Source organism: Nymphaea colorata, chromosome 12 (genome assembly GCF_008831285.2).
Source record: "Nymphaea colorata isolate Beijing-Zhang1983 chromosome 12, ASM883128v2, whole genome shotgun sequence".
Taxonomy (NCBI): Eukaryota; Viridiplantae; Streptophyta; class Magnoliopsida; order Nymphaeales; family Nymphaeaceae; genus Nymphaea; species Nymphaea colorata.
Genome location: NC_045149.1, coordinates 6,028,720 through 6,043,484, shown reverse-complemented (window position 1 = coordinate 6,043,484; position 14,765 = coordinate 6,028,720). Strand labels below are relative to the sequence as shown.

At 40.2% G+C, this 14,765-nt stretch overlaps 2 protein-coding genes across 3 annotated transcripts in view; one reads left to right on the top strand and one right to left on the bottom strand.

The window, feature by feature from the left end:
- Positions 1-1,014: 1,014 nt before the first annotated feature.
- LOC116265911 (cytochrome P450 86A22-like) lies at positions 1,015-4,197 on the top strand. The gene has a single exon (XM_031646906.2). The coding sequence runs from the start codon at positions 2,316-2,318 to the stop codon at positions 3,873-3,875; it is 1,560 nt and encodes a 519-aa protein (XP_031502766.1). The 5' UTR covers positions 1,015-2,315; the 3' UTR covers positions 3,876-4,197.
- Positions 4,198-5,646: 1,449 nt separating this feature from the next.
- Positions 5,647-14,765, bottom strand: part of LOC116265603 (ascorbate transporter, chloroplastic-like) — a 29,461-nt gene continuing 20,342 nt past the window's right edge. For both annotated transcript variants that reach the window (XM_031646328.1, XM_031646327.1), the window contains exons 5-11: positions 14,437-14,652; positions 13,037-13,246; positions 12,134-12,271; positions 9,903-10,004; positions 9,397-9,462; positions 8,689-8,773; positions 5,647-6,167 (exon numbers count right to left, since the gene is read on the bottom strand). In XM_031646328.1, the coding sequence (XP_031502188.1) occupies positions 6,070-6,167; positions 8,689-8,773; positions 9,397-9,462; positions 9,903-10,004; positions 12,134-12,271; positions 13,037-13,246; positions 14,437-14,652 (915 nt within the window). In that variant the 3' untranslated portion in view covers positions 5,647-6,069. The remainder of the gene's footprint in view (positions 6,168-8,688; positions 8,774-9,396; positions 9,463-9,902; positions 10,005-12,133; positions 12,272-13,036; positions 13,247-14,436; positions 14,653-14,765) is intronic.

The following is a 14,765-nucleotide window of genomic DNA, read 5'->3' as shown; positions in this document are numbered from 1 at the left end:
ATTTCTGAAATAAAGGAAAACTAATTTTACTTGTGCATGGGAGGTGTGGAAACATCGGCAGAGCCACGGTTCTCGTGCAGCATCTACCCGCGAGCCAGTTTGAAAGTTTTGTCACGAAAAGAAACAAGGAAAGGGCCAGTTCATTGAAAGTAAAAAAAATAAAATAAAATCATATAAAAAAACATATACATAAATATATATTCAGTTTTACCGGATACCAGATGTTGTTTCGATGGTTAAACAACTTGTTGCTAAAATCATTATATTATTCTGACTTTTTTAAATCATCCCATATCTATATATAATATACAAAGATACACACACAGCGAGAGAGAAAGAGAGTGTTTCACGCTTTTGACTGAAGAGAGGGAGAGATAATCAAGATGCAAATATAAAAACCGACAAATATTTTGTTTATTAACTAACTTGTTTTTTATTAACTTGTCTCGACAATTATTCATGCTGCTTGTGTGTGTGTGTGTGTGTGTGAGAGAGAGAGAGAGAGAGAGAGAAAGAGTAGTGTAAGACTTAGAAAACGAAAACTATGGTCTAATCGGCAAAGGTGGGGCTGATCAGCCTTATCTGGTTTTGGTAAATTCTTCGAGATAGAACCATAAAACAAAAGAGTTGGACATTATAAAGAATTTGTTTCTGCGATGCAATTAATAAGTGAAGTGGGTCTCAATAAATTCGAAAGTTAAAAGGAAAAAATTGGTTCAGAGTTGGGAGGGATGGCGAACTCCCCATCTTAATTTCACGCGCTGCGGACCATGCAGACGATGAGAATCGGGGGGGCGGACGCCCCATGAAACAGGAAAAACAGGGGCTCCTCGATCTCTGCAATAAGATTTTTTAGAGAGAGAAAAAAAAAAGAGAAACATACTAGGACCTAAACCCAGGAAGCAGGAGAAGACGGAAGATGGTGGCCGCTCAACAAACTCTCAACGGTCACACGAGATTTAAAAATGGGGAGCGCTAAAAGGCGGTGAGATCTCTCTCGTTAACCTGTCTCATTTACTCTTCTTTGCCCTCCTCTCCTCCTCCCCTCCTATATGAGAGCCAGAGAGAGAGTTCCCCTGAGAGATATGGTGTCAAGAAAGTGTTTTTGAGATTTGGGAACTGTTATTGATTGCCGGTCGAGCAAAATATAAGAAAGTTGGTGCGTGTCACAGAGAAAGAGAGAACCTGACTTGGTGTGGCCATGGTTTCCTCCTCCTTTCTCGATTTACAGGATGGTGGTTTTTCTTAAATTCCCAACGACTTCTGACGGCATTTAATACCTGCTTCAGATGGGGAGGAGTAATGAAGAGAGAGACGGAGGAAAGAGAGGAGGAAGACGAAGCACATAGTTAGCAAGAGAGAGACAGACAGAGAGTAAGAGAGGGAGATGGTGGAATCACAAAACAGTCTGGCGCCATAAAGAAGAGACTCACCTTTCCCACCACCACTGCCTCCCTTGCTATAAAACCTCCTCACCATCCCACCCCCTCTTTAACATCTTCCACCACCTCACATAAGCGGTTTCCCGGCCTCTGTCTACCTCCTTCTGTTTCTCTTTCCTTCTCCTTCCTCCTGTCCCGACTAGATAGCTTCGGTAGCACTAGAACTGCCATTTTCATAGGGAAAAATCCATCTGGATCCCTTGTCATTTTGTTCCTGAGATAAGTCGATCTTCTGCCGGTCCTTGGTGTCTTTCCGGCGACATTTTCTGGGGAACGGCGAGGTGGGCACCTGCTGAAACAAGCAAGTTTGGTGCTAGGGGCTTCTCCTCGTCGAGTTCCTCTCGTCTTCATGTGAGTCTTCCAGCAGCTTGGTTCCTGGTTTTCTGGCTCTTGGCTTTGGCTTTACTTGAGGTCACGTATAATTTACAGTAGACGAGTCTGCCAGTTTGGTTTCTGGCTAGGTTAGCTCTTCTTTTCCCGTTGCAGCCGGATAGCGGTTTGCCGGCAGTCTTTCATTTTTTCCTGGCGAACTTCAGCTTTTTGGAATTGACGAACTCAGTCCTCCAAAGCAAGCATAAATTTTTTTCGGCTTTGCTTCCTTAAGAAATAAGAAGAAAAGGCTCGATTTTTTCCTGTTTTTCGTCCTGTTTCCCGGTGAGTTTGTTCGTAGAGAAAGCGGTTTCCCGGCGAGAAGCATACCCTGCCGTGAGGCCAAGCGGATTCAGTCCTCAACTTGCACTGGCATGACACTCCACCGCAAAGTTTGACGCCTAGCATCTCCAACAAGCACGGACTTCCGACTGTCCGGTTCCTCGTTTTCCGGCGACCAAACCCGAGTGGGTTCCTGGCTTTCCGAACTTGCCCGGCCTCAAGATGGACATCTCGACGGTGCTGCTGGTCTTCTCGGCCATCACTGCCTACTTCATCTGGTTCCTCTTCTTGGCAGGATCCATGACCGGCCCACGCGTGTGGCCGATCGTCGGCAGCATGCCGGGGCTGATCAGGAACGCCGCCCGGATGCACGACTGGATCGCTGACAATCTCCGGACGTGCGGCGGCACGTACCAGACGTGCATCCTGGCCATCCCCTTCCTCGCTCGCCGGCAAGGCCTGGTCACGGTCACCTGCGACCCCAAGAACCTGGAGCACATCCTCAAGACCCGATTCGACAACTACCCAAAAGGCCCCACCTGGCAGGCGGTCTTCCACGACCTTCTGGGCCAGGGCATCTTCAACTCAGACGGCGATACATGGCGGTTCCAACGGAAGACGGCCGCGCTGGAATTCACCACCCGCACCCTCCGCCAGGCCATGTCCCGCTGGGTCGGCCGCTCCATCAAACTCCGCCTCTGCCCCATCCTTGCCTCCGCCTCCGCCGAAGCCCGGCCCGTCGACCTCCAGGACCTTCTCCTTCGTCTCACCTTCGACAACATCTGCGGGCTGGCCTTCGGCCGCGACCCGGAGACGCTGTCGCCGGACATGCCTGAGAACCCGTTCGCCGTCGCCTTCGACCGCGCCACGGAGGCGTCGCTCAACCGGTTCATCTTGCCGACGTTCGTCTGGAAGCTGAAGAAGTGGTTGCAGCTGGGCACGGAGTCAAGCCTTCAGGACAGCTTGCAGGTCATCGACACGTACCTGTCGGAGGTCATCAAGGCCCGGAAGCTGGAGCTGGCGCGCAAGCCGGAGCGCGCGCCCCAGGACGACCTTCTCTCAAGGTTCATGCAGAAGACCGGCGAGTCTTACAGTGATGCTTTCCTCCAGAAGGTGGCCCTCAACTTCATCCTGGCCGGCCGCGACACGTCGTCGGTGGCGCTCAGCTGGTTCTTCTGGCTGATGTGCAGGAACCCGCGGGTCGAGCAACTGATCATCGACGAGATCTCGGCGGTGCTGACAGAGTCACGCGGTGCTGACACCCAGCAGTGGCTGGATGAGCCGCTGACGTACCAGGAGGTGGACAAGTTGATCTACCTCAAGGCCGCACTCTCGGAGACCCTCCGGCTGTATCCTTCCGTCCCGCAAGACTCGAAGCACGTCGTAGCCGACGACTTTCTGCCGGACGGGACCTTCATGCCGGCTGGTTCGGCGGTGACTTACTCCATTTACTCGGTCGGCCGGATGGAAACCATCTGGGGGGCGGACTGCCTGGAATTCAGGCCGGAGAGGTGGTTGGCAGCTGACAAAAAGCGGTTCGAGTCGCCGGACTGCTACACCTTCGTTGCATTCAATGGTGGACCGAGGCTTTGCCTGGGCAAGGATCTGGCTTACTTGCAGATGAAGTCCATAGCCGCTGCAGTTCTCCTGAGGCATAAGCTGAGCCTGGCCCATGGCCACCAAGTGGAGCAGAAGATGTCATTGACGCTTTTCATGAAGCATGGACTCAAGGTCAATTTACACAAGCGGGAGCTAATGGCTGTCGGTCAGCAAAGAGGTTAATGGTGAGTAAAAGAGAGAGTTGTTAATATATAATGTCATTGCAATGGCTCATGCAAGATGGTTTTTGGGTTTTTTTGTTTCTTTTATTGTTTTAACTTTTGGTTTTTGTTTAAAGAGAATGAATAAGGAAAATAGTGTGGTGGGAAGACATTACTGAAAATTTATTATTTAGAAATGTGGGAGAAAGTGATTTGATTGTTTATAATGAGCTAGAGAAACCTCCTAAACCTCAACAGGTTTTTCATACTCATATTCTGTACTCAAATTTATGAGATGAATGGCTAAGTACCTGTGTTTGGCATGTATAAACCAGATTAGTAAATTTTTGTATGTAGAGAGGCCCCTTCAACTGGAGCAATTATTTGCTTCTTCCACCCCCACAACCTCTTGTTTTATTGCCATGGTGTGAACCACTACTTCTGAGATGGCAATAAATGAGAGGGTCGAAATCCATATGCCTATGTAGACCTCATTAATATTGCCGTATCAGCGTATACTGCAGACAAACTCTGCAACTCACAGATCATATTGAGAATGATTCACATGCCTCGGGACTGCTTGGTTCCACTGCCTGTTTGACAGCATTACTTCTTGTGGCAAGATGTGGAAAGCTCACAAAGACTTGCAACTTCCACTTAAGTTTATGGGGTTTATAATTGATCATCTGTTTCTATATTTACCAACCCATATGCCTGTGCTGCTGTGAAAAGTTAAAATTACTGAGTCAACTTGGTGAACTTTTTGCTTCTCTCAAGCACAGTGTTCATGACCCACTTGAGACACCTCAAGCCAGCGTGAAATTACTCTCTGGTTTGAACTATTTTTGTGGTAGCTGCGTGCAGAAACGAATGAATAACTATGAGAGAGATCCAGCGACACTTTCTCTCCGGGTAACCAAAACGTAGAATACTGGATCCTCCCTGTACATCTGCTGTTTGGTAGAAGTGTATTGCAGTTTCCTCTAGCAGCATTTGTCTGTGTCTGTGGTGTTTCTGCACTGACAATGGAATTGGTATCAATGGTACCTTCAACACCATTCACGAGGATCCTTTCTGCAAAGAGCAATCTGCAACACCAGGTTTTTGCTACACCTAATTTTAGCATATGGAAGGGGTTGTTTCCTTGAAAGGAAAGGTTACAGCAGTGCTGAAGTACGATTCAGCTAAAGGTCTAGCCTCCCCATGATCAGATGTCATGTGAAAATGATAAATGAATGGATAATTTACATCACAGGTGGCGGACATGAGGGAAAATGTGTGGTAATATAGGAACGTGCAGAATGTAAAGCTGAAGACCTTAAGTTGTTTGAAGCTTTGAATTTTGTCCTGTTTGAGATTTTACATTGCATTGTCTTCAGAAGCCTTGGAAGTTGGAACCCTAACTTATGTCAGTCTTGACCTTGTCCTTTTGTTGCTTGAGTTTTCCCATGGTGTTGTATTTAAAAAAGAAATGCACATTTGCCGGTAAAAGCCAAACAGATATTATATTATCTCACGGTACATAAGTTCAACTGTTCAATCCATCACATACAAGCGGGTTCACTTTGTTGGGTGCTCAACAGTCTCAAGCCTAAAAAGCCCTTAACCCAACTATTTGGGGTCAGCTACTTTAACAGTAAGTGCAGTTATTTCTCCATAGGGTTGTTTATTGATTAGGTGGGTGCAATGATAGCATTAACATATTTTACAAAAGAATATCTTAATGACACGTGGATACAATAAAGAGGGGAAATGATGAGCAACTTGGGTTAGTTTTGGAATTTCACCATCCATGGACATAAATTCCCCTTTTAATTTACTATGCAGAAGAATGTGTTAATACATAAAAAATATAAATTGGAAATTCACTACATACAGGTGATTGGAGCCGGAAGAATCAAGGCCTTACATTGCCAATGTCATGCTTAGCTTCAATAATGGCATCTCAAGTGTCCATCAAATTGGCATGGTTTGCCTGCATCTGTGTGGTAACATTTTCGTGGATGCCCTTATGCATCTTGCTGCTCAAGTATACTTCTTAAACGTGCCATTACAGGAGCACAGAGTCACAAGCTCGCTTATGAATGGCAAATACTGCAACAAGTTTCCTTTTCAAAAGGCAAATACTGCAAACTATGATGAAAACAGGATCAATTCCCCATCTTTTTCTTCTTGCTGTAATTCCTTTTATTTCAGTTTCTTTCAAGTTATGTTCTTCAATCAAGGATCTTTTCACCGGTAGAGAAAAAATTCCAAACTAGGGTACCAATTATGTAAAGGACGACTGCCACTTTGAAGACATCCTTCCACGAACCTGCATATCCAATTGAAAACAAAAACTGAGATTTATTTTATAGAAAAGGATTGAAGTTTCAGTCATTCCATAAGCTCTTGATCAAGCAATACTTCCTGTCATGTTAATAGGTTTTAATGTGTAGAAAAGGCATATGCTGTCTTTTCAAATGCTTGGATCATAATAATAATTGTGAATGTGGGATGACCTAAGCCACATGCTGTATGATATATATGAACCAGGATTCTCTTCACGTTCTGATTTCACCAGAAATATACACAGCAGAACCAAAAGGTTGATATACAGGAAATCATATGAGTTCAGTCAGATAGACATCAAAAAAAGGCAAATTTCAACATTTCGACTTTCGATAATGAAAAATCAATCTGTGGAAGAGAAGTTATGGGGAAAATCTCAATAATCATAAGCTTGACAGAAATGGTACAGAAATAACTAAAGGGCTAGGATAATAAGATAACTGATACAATTAATCAAAAAAATATGCAAAAGTGTTGGTCTAACTTGAAAATTTGTGTGAAATACAAATCAGATTCTTGAAGCTAATGGGATCTAGGAAAGAAGAAAACTAGTTGAGGTTTCTACATGGCCATCGGGAAAGGATTTATATGAGCAACAAGAGATGACCCAACAAATTTCAATGTTTATTTTACACAAGTACTCCACCCTCATATCTAAAGTTCTATATTTGCTGAACATCCTTGACCAGGGTTGTACGTACCATACGGGACCGTATCGTACGATACGTATCGTATCGTTTAGGAAATACGATACGATACACCCCTCGTATCGTAAATACGGGTCTATCGTACTTTTATTGTACGATACGAGCTGATTTCAAAAAAGGGGGGGCTGGAATCCTTCTTTCTCGATTTTTTCTTATAATAACCCTGCCCTTCTTCATTTTTAACCTAGAGATGGTGCCGCCGTGGAGGGAAATCATCGATTTTCATCATTAAATCTTCAATTGTCAAAGTGAAATCATCGATTAGACCACAAATTTGTGTGTGGGTTGCTGATTCCCGTTGGGAGGAAAGGAGTTTTTTTAAATCGTGAAGATGAAGATGAAAAAGAAGATGGAGAAGAGGATGGGAATGAATATGATGAAGATTATGAATGAGAGTCAAGAGTGCTTTCATTTTATATATATTGACATTGAACATTTTGATAATTTCATTATCATCTTGTGATGTAATACATACCATTTAAAACTTGTTTTTTGATGTGGTATCTCATAGACTTATGGACCTTATGACTTATGAATCTATGTGTTTTTATGAAGAACATATTATTCTTGGTTTTTACTGATTTTTTATGAATTTTTTGAATTTTTTTCCTATTTTTTCTGATTTATTTAAAAAAAAAACGATACAGTTACGATAGGTTACGATATTTTACGATACGGCGAATCTTAAAGCCAGACCGATACGGCTTACGATACGCTTTTTACAACATTGTCCTTAACTGACATAGAGATTATCTCTCGAAACCTGAATCTCCTCTACGGCAGAGATCAGAACTCCACATGGTTTATTTAACCACGTCTTCCAGGTTTTTGTTTAAATGAATATGAAAAGGAACTTTCCATAGAAGTACATAAAGTTCTATAACCTAAGGCAACTCATAAATGATAGCACCGTCCCAGTCAAACAAATATTTGCAACTTAAAATACTTAAATATTTCTCAAAATAACAAGGCTTATTCTATCAAGAAGTATCAAATTTTCAAACAATATTATAACAACACAAATTATTGGTCTCTTCAGATTAACAAGTTATCATGTAAAAGCACGACCTTGAAAAAACTATGGCATTAGCGGAAGACAATAAAAATCCCGAAACAAGAACAGTAGTAGTAGCAAATTTCACATGGGGTACAGGTGCAGAGCAATTTCAGAAAAACTTGCGTGCAGGGACACCAAGCAATGGATTCATGAATTACAAGTTCATAAACTGATCAACAAATGAACATACCAAAACACATCATTAGTATGTTTAACAGTAAACCCAGTATTACCATGTCACAGAAATCTGTTTTTGAAATCCTTGTACATGTGACAATTATATACAAAGAGAAACTGAAATTAAAATAAAATTGAAGATAATAGTAAAAAAATAAATGAACTAACACACAAAAGCCAAAGTGATTATATTTATGTTTCTTTTTAGGTTTCAGAATCCCTGACAGGAAGAAAAAGAAATACAACAGAAAGGAGTGGACTTCCCAACAACAAATCCATCATTGCCAGAGAGAAAGGAACAGAACCAGCGAGTCATCAGTGAATCGCTGCTGGTCAGCTCAAATCCACGATTGAGGAGCCCTTGAGACTTTGCTTTGGGGAAGAGATGGGTCAAGGGAGAAGAGGAAGAGAGTTGAGCTCAGCCTACTTTTATCTTTTAACATTAATTCATTATTTAATTTAACTGTAGAAAAGGTGAAATTGAATTCAGTCAAAGTTGACTATGTCCAGCATAGTCCAGGCCAACACCCATGTCCAGTAGTAGTAGTAGATGAGAAACTAACCATGTTGGAGTATAAAACCAGTGGCTGCTGTCCCAAAGACACCAGCCAGTACTCCAGCTGTGTTTGACAATCCAAGAAGTACACCCTGTAACAGAAAAGACAGAACTTTATTCATGAAATATACACTGAATCTCTTGTTTCGGAGGCAAGAGACTAAAGAATACTAAAATTAAATGAAAAAGGTTGCAAAAAAGAAACATGAATCAGAAGACTGAATTTCATGGAAGAAAAAAATGCAAAGACAAGGACAAGAAATATCAGACTACAGTCACCAGCTCACAGGATGAACAATGGTAGCAACAAGGACAACTCATTAAAGCACATGTCAATCCGAATCTTATATTAGCGATACAGCCAATTCACACAAAGCATCTTCCCCTTTTGAAAGTAGAAATTCAAGATATATGCTATACCAGTACTTTTCATCTGCATTCAGTAGAAAGGAGGTACTATTGACTACCCCAGAAGAGAAAAGAACATAGTTTGCTCATATGTACCAACACCCAATTCCTTTAAATGTTCATTTTATTTGTTGACAAAGTCTGAAAAGGAAAAAGTGTAGAGTCTTCATCTCCACTAACATTGAGTATTTCAACATACCATAAGAAACGAAATGAGTACCATGGTAGATATGATTACTAATACAAAAACCTGAACCCAATGAAAGCCATTTGTTTGGTGCACGTAAAAAGGAAAGATGAAACTCACAGCATAACGTGGACCTATATCTTGATGATTTGAATAAAGACCAGACTGCGAAAATGCATCCATTCCCTGGAAAAAACAAAATGAATCACACACCTTCAGGGAAGCCTTTACCTTACTTTACAGAACAAAGGATAATTTTGGATATTAAAAACTGAAGAAATTCCTGAAAATCAAAACCTAATTCAACCTGTTCAGAACATGTAAAGCGAAATGCAGAATGGAAATTAAAAAAAAAAAACATGACTAGTAGACAACTGAAAGCCAGTGAAGAAAATGATAGTAAAGGTTTTTCTCCACATATCAGCCAAAAGGAAAGTATGCTGATGATGATAGTGAGATCTACTTCTGCTCCTCACGGCCTTGAGTCTTTTCATAAATTGGGCATTAGTTGAAGAATAGACTTACCATAAGGACATAGAAACCAAATTTGTGGTGCATATATATATAATTCTGACATAAAGTAGACTAAAAGTTTTGAAAAGTAAACAAAGTAAGTCATGGAGTACCTGACTGCAGGCCATGCACAGGACTGCAAGTGCTGGCGAATTTATGTGGCTCAGCTGTGTGAGAAAGAAAGCTGGTCCAAGAAAACCAATCGATTGCATAATCTGCAGCAATGTTAGAAATTATTATGTAGACAAGAATGGCATGCAAAATAGGAGCACTGGAAAATGTCTTAGAAACAAGACCTTAAAAAATATTTCTCGCCAAACACCAGAGCACCCTAATGGCCTAATCACTCTTAATACTACCTTAATGGCATTAAAAAATGACATAAATACACACCAAATAATAAAAGAGGCTTTCATTATGTCCCTAAAACTGTATATCAGGTCATGCATAACTACTACAATGGGGGAAGACCCTTGTTTATAATACAAGGGCAGCAACTTGCGAGTGCACAGTGCCTAGATGACTTGTTGTTAGACACTCCAAATGGCTAAACAACCAATTTAGAGAATTGCCCTTTCAGCTTTTGGTTTATCACAGTAACCAAAAAATAATTAACAGAAAAAATGCAAAAAAAACAATAATTCATATCAACACCCCAATATTTCAAACTTAAGATGTGATTACTGGAAGTTTGCCAAGAAGGAGCATATAATGGGATCTTCGTAGACTTCTGGTAAGGAAATCCACTATTTGGTAATGCGATGTCCCATGACGAAGACAACATAAAATTTTTCAAGAAGTCTTTCTAACATAATGGCAATTCATTTCTATATACTTGGTTTGCTCATGAAGTATAGGGTCATTTGATGTAGATGGAATTTTTATTAACACACATATAGTCTGCTCGATTTCAGAATGTGAGTGGTCATAATCATGAAACAGCATCTTTAACCAAATAATCTTCATCTTAGTGGGCATATCTCTATGCTCAATTTTGATGGAAAACAATGACACTTTCTACTATCTTTTGCATTTTCATAACAGCAATAAGTCACTTCAAAAACACAAAAAATAGTTGTTGAGTGCTCATCAGTTAATCTCCACCTCTACCTGCATCTATATATGCAATCAAATCTAAAGAGGATGAAAATGAGAGAGAATCTATTATTTGGAGTTCCTTTGACATTGCTGCGCTTTGAGGTTGCTCCAACAGTAGACTTTATTTTGGTATTCATGATTTCTGGTGTATCAACCTATTTATCATCCACAAAACCAGATATAAATATCATGTCAGTAGCAAATATAGTTTGAAAGCAAGTATCCTCGAGGAAAGTGTGCTACTAGCCTATTCCTATTTCCAAAGTGTATCTCGTTTCATATTATCAGCTATATCTTTTGGCAACTATTAGCAGTGCAACTCTCTAGTTGATCCCTCAATGTTGGTCTTGACCTTGTAAACCCACAGATAGCCTATGGGAGTGTTTCCATACCAAGAGGTAAAATATCCCATGTATGGATTTTTCTAAAGCTCTAAGAGTTTGGTTCTTCGAGGCGGCCCCTTCATGCAGCTTTCTGTTTCAACATGTTCGCATAACTGGCTTTTTCACTTGGCCACCAATATCGTGACAAGGGGCACATGGAGGTTGCAAGTTGTTATCCCTTCCTATCTACTAGACATGTCCAGCAGAAAATCCGTGGGTTGTCATTTTTGCCCTTTTCCCATTCCATCTGTTCAAAATCAAGGAGATAGGGTGGAAGGAGCAATGCCCCTTCATATCTTTTAGATAGATAGATAGAGAGAGAGAGAGAGAGAGGGAGAGAGAGAGAGAAAGGCATTTTGGAATTAAGTATAATGACCACCAAAAATCTCTCCTTTGAGATGCAACTGAGGTTCACAAAAACAGAAAGGGAAGAGGCAGGCTTTTGCCTCCTCATCTCCTTGCCTGACACATGTATAGGGGAAAGAGGACTGGATGATAGCCATCCTCCCCCTTTTTCCTCTCCCAGAAGAGAATGAAGATCAAACCCATTAAAATAGACAAATAAAACTACCAAACAGTAAATTAATTATATAACCGACTTTAAATTAGCATCTTATAATGTTTTGCTTGTATTGTTATTTTCTCTTGTATATATGTGTGTGTGTGTGTGTGTGGATATATATATATATATTGTATTTATACTCATACCCATGTCCGTATCCATGTCACATGGAACACACCAGTTACATTACGTTTTTCTTTTTTGTTAGGAATTGAACAAAAAGAGAAATGATAAGTAATTCAAGTCATTGAACATATGAAACTGAGATCCTCATGATTGCTGCACCAAGGATAACTATTACCTTACGAACTGCAGTCACAGAAAGACCTCGACTAACAAGTGTATCCGCAATCCATCCTCCAATATTAGCAAATACAGCCATGGTTAACCATGGTAAGACACAGAAAAGCCCAGATTCTGTAAGGTTGAACTTCAATACCTAATTGAACCAGCAACGAAGAAAATGAGTAGGCACTCAAAAGAATATATAGATCTATTTCACATTGCACAAGTTACATCTAAACTAGTAAACCTGGAAACTGTAATGTTTTTCTATTTTAAATTTTATCGGGACATAATTCTAATGTATATTGGGATTGGCTGTCAAGACTAAGCTCACATGTCCAACCACTAAACAGGATATCATGCTAAGTAGATATTGGAGTACCAGAATTATGGTCTCACAAGGTTGTTTCCAAAAGGTATAAATTTTTTTTTATTTTTTTTTTGCTGTTATGTAAATTAAACATCATATCATCACTGTTGAGGGATGGACAGACAGTTTTTTTATTCAAGGTGGAATAGCATGTTGGCGAGACAGTCTTTTTACATGTCAACAACTCATGGAGCTTTTGTTAGGCCAAAAGGTTCTAGACCTGGTCTATGGATAGGCCCACCAAAGAAAATGGCCAAATCCCAAGCATGATGGGCCAGGCTGTGGCCTGAAAACCTACCCTCTTCTTGACAAAGACAGACACAGGTCAGGTGAATCTGATGAAAACTCAATCTCCCATTCCCTCGGAAAATTTCAGTGTGCACTTCAAGAAGATCAATTGGACAGAAGCAACCAAGAAAGACATGTATGCTTGTCTTTTTCACACATATAGTTTAATAATAATCTTTCAGCATAAAACCTGATAAGTTTGTACTTTGTAGTATGAATATGTCATTGTTTTAGCACTTACAACTGCAAGAAGTCGTTTACCTGGTTGTAGTAAGTAGGCATCCATGTTAGAAGAATGAAAGTGCCCCAATTATGGCAAAAATGTGAAATAATTAATGCCCAGACTGGTGCCTTCGATAAAATTAATCTCCACGGGATACTTGACACCGGCTCTTTTGCTACATTACTGCCAAAAATAAGCCTTTTCTCTTGAGGTCGCAGTTGAGGATCTTCAGATGGTGAGCTATGTGCCTTTTTAGGAAAAAATACAAACTGTTGTAAGTACGTTAAGTATGATGGTTAAGGCAATCAATGGACAAGAGAGTAAAGAACATATACCACAAGCAAAATTATACAATCTATTTTAAAGCTGACTTTTGAGAAATCACTAACTGGTCATGTTTGACGGAATGAGAAAATAACAACTTGGTGAATGCCAGTAGTATGGCGAGCAACCATTCTTACAGGAAACTGCAGATGCATGCTAAGGCAATCGATGGATGAGGGAGTAGAAAATATACACCACTAGCGAAACTATAGCAACTATTTTAAAGGTGAGTTTTGAGAAATCACTATAAACAGTCATATTTGTTGGGAATAAGAAACTAACACAGAATGCCAGTGGCCTGGCAGGCAAAAAATTTTACGTACAGGAAACTGCATGTGAAACCATTCATTTGTCCACTCACATGAAAATTACAGCAAAACAAGGGGGACATTCTGTGAACTGATATTTTTTTTGGGAAACATCAATAAACACACAAGAAATTGACAAACTTATTTTGAAAAATGGAACTCGCAAAAGCATATGAAAATTCAGAAGCTATGAGATGGTCACTAAGAAATGCATAACCAACATTTAAACTTAATATAGAAATTAACTGCAACATTACAAGTTTACAACACGATAGTTGTGGAAATTAACAAAGAGGATTACAACCCTTGTACAATGTTGGCAAAGCAGGTCCATCTTTATACACTGCATAACTGTTGGTTGTCTTTGTCAAATTAAATGTGCTTCAAGCAAATGAATACTTTATGACATGATGACACCCATATTTGAACGCCAGGTAGCGACCAAAGCAATTCAATATATGCCATAGTCCTAGAGTGAAGGACAACCACAGAACCACTACTTGGTTCAGAGGCAACTGATGCCCAAGCTGTTGAACAGGAGAAATAAAATTTTCAAATGAAGCTTTCATTAAATGAAGCATCAAACTTTTTCAAATATTAAAAAAAAAACTTTCAAAAAGTGTGAAAGTACACAGAAGTTTACCAATCAAATTGCTATGCAGCAGAAAAAAGGTTAAAAAATAACAGACCAAATAACATATATTCAGTAACGAAGAAAATTAATAATAATTTTTAGGCTTTTTCTATCATTCTAGAAACAAGATTATATCCAAATTACAAAGTAAACATCATATAAATTATCTTACTTTATTCGCCCACAGAGCAAACCAAATGCTTCCAAGAGAACCAAATGAATAAAATACTGATGGCCAACCAAATTTATTGATTAGAGCAGGTGAAACAGCTAAACCCGTAACAGATCCAAGGTACATCCCACTGTATACTAATGCAAGTGATCTGCTTCGCTCTGACAGAGGGATCCACTTTGAGAGTAAGTTATTCATAGCAGGCATGGCAACACCCTGAAATGAATAAAAAATTGAGATATAAGATGATGAAGCAAGAAGCTATGAATCAGTAATACTAAAACAGCTTTAGATTGATAACAATCAAGCTACACAATACCAGTTACTGT

Excerpts from the sequence above, each read along its gene's own strand:
- LOC116265911 (XM_031646906.2), top strand. The coding sequence starts at position 2,316 with ATGGACATCTCGACGGTGCTGCTGGTCTTCTCGGCCATCACTGCCTAC.